Source organism: Hydra vulgaris, chromosome 06, assembly GCF_038396675.1.
Source record: "Hydra vulgaris chromosome 06, alternate assembly HydraT2T_AEP".
NCBI classification, from domain to species: Eukaryota; Metazoa; Cnidaria; class Hydrozoa; order Anthoathecata; family Hydridae; genus Hydra; species Hydra vulgaris.
In genome coordinates, this window is record NC_088925.1 from 31,498,579 (window position 1) to 31,503,597 (window position 5,019).

General features: G+C 27.7%; 1 protein-coding gene across 1 annotated transcript; it reads left to right on the forward strand.

Annotated features, from left to right (window-relative positions):
* The first annotated feature begins 3,137 nt into the window (after positions 1-3,137).
* LOC136081327 (uncharacterized) lies at positions 3,138-4,786 on the forward strand. Its single transcript, XM_065798637.1, has 3 exons — positions 3,138-3,369; positions 3,486-3,635; positions 3,933-4,786. Exons 1-3 carry the CDS (start codon positions 3,138-3,140, stop codon positions 4,784-4,786), a joined length of 1,236 nt encoding a protein of 411 aa, XP_065654709.1.
* Positions 4,787-5,019: the final 233 nt, after the last annotated feature.

Genomic DNA, 5,019 nt, shown 5'->3' on the forward strand with positions numbered 1-5,019 from the left:
GATATGAATCTAATTAGTTATGAATCATACGTAATTTGAAGTTTGAACGTTGTCTTTATTTAACAAGGAATGCCTTTATACTATAATTTATAACTAATAAATTATTTATTTTTATATAAATTTATTAAACTATTTTTAAATTATTATTTGGCCACTATCTAAACCTTTATGTATAACTTAAATATTTCTTTCGCTGTTTTAGATGCTCTAAGTTGTGAAATGGCGTCAGCCAACAACATCAGTTAGTTACTTTCTTTTTTCAATAGCTCAGTAGTTATTTTTATTATATATATATATATATATACAAATGACTTACTATATGCAAATTTTTATATTACTTTGTAAAAATAATTTTTAAAGTTAATTTAATCTGTTTAGATGAACTTGCTTTAGAGAGGATCAGTCAGTTATATCTCTATTATATGAATTCATTTAGTATTTAGTCATTTACTATCAGTTTTCAAATTTAGTTTTACAGTTCTTTATTATGTCTATGTAGATTGTTGTTAGTTGTATTTTTGTATACCTAATTCCTACATTTTATTAAGTCACAATTTTTTTCTGTAGACAAATTAGAACAAACAATCTGTAAGTTTAGTTTAAATTGTTTTAGTTACTATATCATTTAAAAGTATCTGTATGCTGTGTTAGTATTCCTTGTTAGCTTTGAATAAACGTTTTGATTTAAAATTGGTATTTAGGTGAGTACGGCCAGCAGATACGTAAGTTTCATAGATTTCTATATTTTTCAACATATAACTCATTGATACATCATTACAAATATAAACTTCAAGTAAATATTTTAATTTAAAATTGGTATTTAGGTGAATATGGCAAACAAATATGTAAGTTTTGTAGGTTTCAATATTTTAAAGTGTATACTTTGTTAATACATCATTATATAGATATTATAACTCGAAACAAGTGTATTTTAAATTAAATAAAATTAAATATTTGAAAAATATTCCATTCACATTTCAACAATTTTAATTTATTTTCTTTACATTTAGCAAACCTTACTTCGATAATTGGTGAGAGAATTTTTATATATATAAAATTGTTATATTTATATATATATATATAAACTATATATATATATATATATAAGCAAACTAAACTATATACTATATATATATATATATATATATATATATATATATATATATATATATATATATATATAAGCAAGTGTTGTGACTTGCCTAAATAATACAGCAAGTGTTGTGACTTTTTTGATTGACGGCTCTGGCTTACCTTCACGTGGTATCTATCGTTAAAAATGATTAAAACATAGTTTCATTTTTGGAATTAATTGTTTTAATCATTCACTAAAAGCCAAGACAAAAATATATTGTGTTATCTTTAAAATAGTTATATATTATTATTATTATTATTTTTTAATATTTTATTTATTAATTATTTTGAAACAGAAAATTTGTTTGTTAACCAAACAAAATGGCTTGCTCGTTAACTATACTGTATGGTCCTTACTTCTGTAAATGTAATAATCACATGAAAGACTTTATTATAGGTTTTTGCTATACTTGGTTAGAAAGATGACATGTTTTTTACAGCCAAATGACTTATAGCCCCACATTAGTAGTTGTATAATTTTTTTTGTAATATATATCCAATTAAATAATAATTTTTGGTAAGAAGTGGAAGGGGCATTAGAATGCCCCTTTCATATGACATATTTGGATACGCCCTCCTTTATACTCCACTCTCTTATGACCATGGATGCACCACTAATGTATCTTTTAATCTAGTGGAATATGTTTTTTACTTCTTTGTTGTTGTACTTTAAATATTCAATCAGATATTTCAAGAATTGAAACATTTTTTGATATTATAGTACTAAAACATCATCAACATATCTACTGTGAGTTTTACATTCACTTCCCATATTTGGTGGTTGTCTGGTATTAATTTATTTTTTAGTTTATTTCCAATTTTTAATTTATTTTTTAAATTTATTGTTCAAATTTTGAAAATAATATTTTTTTATTAGGTTGGGTGGAGAGGTGGGGGGGGGGAAGGCAGGTGGTGGGCATACGCCCCTTCGTAATAGAAACACCACTTTTATACGTAAGATTGTATAACATAATTTTATATTGTGTACTAATTTTACTCATTTTAGTAAAGATTTAAATATTTATAAAATCAAGTCGTTTTTGATCCTAGGGTGTGATACACCCACCCCTATTGCTAACATTCACCTCTCGTATATTTTAGTAGTTTACTATGAATTTAAAACAACTTTTTTGTGTATTTATATTACTTATGTCTTAAAAAAAAAAATTTTCTGAAAAAAGTGTTCAGTTTTATACGGGCGAGCTGGTGGTTTGGTGCCCCCTCTGTCCATCTGATACACCCGGTGGTTAGAGTTTAACATAAAGTTGTAACCCACTCTTACACCTATCTTTTGACACCAAGATATTTGTATTTCGATAAGAATTGGCAAAGTTATGACAATTTAAGTGAAGAAAAACATTATTTTGACCACAGTTTCTTCAATAAATCCATATATAGAAAAATCGCTACTTAAACCGTTATAACTTTTGAACCAATTGTTAGATTTTAATAATTTATTGAAAATTTTTGATAATTTCACCTTTAAAATACTGTAATAATCCTCTTTCTAATGATATATAACATTATAGTATTCAAACAATTTGAAATTTTTTACTCACGTACCTATTTACATATCACTCCAGATAGTAGTGCAAGGTAGGATCCACTCATGTATGATTGGAATCAATGATGCTGCGTCGCCATTTTGCACTGGAATTAAAAATCCTTTTTTAGTCTTAGTTTCATAACCACCAAATATCCGCTGTTCCAGAATTATGCAACCAACGTGGTTCTTTCTTTTACAAAAAACAGACTCATCTATTTCAACAATGCACCCAGGACCGCCTATTGGGTCAAGGTTATTGAGGAAATACTCGAAGCAAATATCTTTTCAAAATTGATTCCAACCAACAAAAGTGTGATTAGATGCAATATTAGGCTCTTTCCTAAGATTGCTCATAGAAAATTCTCCACTTTTACCTGCGTCTCTACTCCAAACATAAGCCAGGCCTAATCCTTGCGGCGAACCTGACGTCACATTAACTAACTATTCGGCTACCATTATGGTATGGGGGCAAACATTGCGCTTGAAAATGGTGAAAGGATGCTGTGTTTTTGATTGTTCAACCAATGTTAAAAGTCATCCGAATTTGAGTTTTTATATTTTTCCTGCTGATCCAAAGCGAAGAAGATTGTGGAATAATGCTATATATATAATTCATTCATCTTGCAAAAACAAACTTTGGTCGCCAAATACAAAACATGTCTATTTATGCCCAAAACATTTTGTATCTGGTAAGTTTTGTATTTGAATCATCTAAATATTTGAACACAGATTTGTCTTAAATTATTTATTTATTTTTGTTTATTTTTGTTTTTACATTTCTATTTATAGTAAGTTTTTCTTTCAGGAAAAAAAGAGAATTTTGAAAAGCATATTGACTATGTTCCATTAGCGAGTATGTTAGGTGCTAAAAAAAGTATAGTGGAATCATCCCACCGACAAAACCGATTGTTGTCACGAAATGAAAGGAGAATAAATAGATTGAACAATTCTCTTGGTATATAATTTATCTTGTTGTTTAAAATGTTTTTCTAAAAACTGTTTATGTAATAGTTGCAATTTATTTTTGTTATGCATTAAAACTAAGCATTTATAAGTTATACGTTTATTGCTTCTTTTTTTTTAGATAAAATAATGTTAAATAGCTTGTAGAGCACAAATTTTATTATTATGAAATATCAAATTTATTTTTACAACTTTTTCTTGCTAAAAAAATAGTTGAACCAGAACATTTTTTTAAAAATGTCTGTATTTGTAATTACTATATACCTGAAACATGCAAATATTTTTTTAGAATATCGTGTACAAAAGAGTCTTGACAATAACTCTCAGGTTGATGAAGTCAGTGAACAAATAAATACTGACAATGCATTGACTGGAGTGGAGGATGTTAGTGTCTTGAACCAACACGAAACAACAACTGAATTTAGCGAAGACATTGATTTTAATTTGATTAGCGAAGAAATTGATTCACCAAAACAGAGTGCACAAATAAATTCAACAACATCAATTGAGAATCCAGAAAGAGATGCAATATACGTAGAAATGAATAATTTACGTGAAGAAACATATAATCTTCGTTTAGAAGTGTCAGATTTAAAAGTAAAGCCAAGTTCTCTATTTAGTTATGCAAACATTAGCATGTATAAAGAAAAATGTGTAACATTAACAGGTTTAGAGTTTGTTGTTTTGGAAAAACTTTTACTATATTTAATTGCAAAAGTTAGCGATGGGAGAAATTCAAAGGAAGAAATGTATAATCAAATCATGGTATGTATAATTAAATTAAGACATAATTACACCTTTGAAATGATTGCTTTTATATGCAACATTGCAAAAAAAACAGCCATAAATTATTTTTGGAAGTGGATAGATATTATGTATTCAAAGTTAAATTGCTTAATCAAAATGCAAAAACGAGATCACTTGTTTGACACTATTCCTGCAGTTTTCAAAGCTAAGTTCCCAAGATTAACATCAATAAATGATTGTTTTGAGATTTTTGTTGAATCCCCATCCTCTTTAATGTCAAGAGCACAATTATACAGCCAATACAATAAAACATTGTCCTATAAAAGTATTTATTTCCTGTACTCCACTTATTGCTATTTCTTTTGTGTCCAAATGATGGGGTGGAAGAACCAGTGATGTCCATATTGTTAGAGAATCACAATTTCACACATTGAAGTATCACATGTCTGGTGATCAAATTTTAGCTGATCGCGGCTTTATTCTAAAAGAGGATTTTGCTGTTGGGAGCAGTACTGAATTAATTACTCCAGCTTTCACAAGAGGAATGTCACAGTTATCAGCAAAAAAAGTTGAAGATTCAAGAATTATATCATCAGTTAGGATCCATATAGAGAGAGTTATTGGACCTA

Bases quoted from the DNA above. Each gene is read 5' to 3' on its own strand.
- LOC136081327 (XM_065798637.1), top strand. From the start codon at position 3,138: ATGGTATGGGGGCAAACATTGCGCTTGAAAATGGTGAAAGGATGCTGT. The intron at 3,370-3,485 runs GTAAGTTTTGTA...TTTTTCTTTCAG, and splicing joins CCCAAAACATTTTGTATCTG to GAAAAAAAGAGAATTTTGAA. The intron at 3,636-3,932 runs GTATATAATTTA...ATATTTTTTTAG, and splicing joins TAGATTGAACAATTCTCTTG to AATATCGTGTACAAAAGAGT.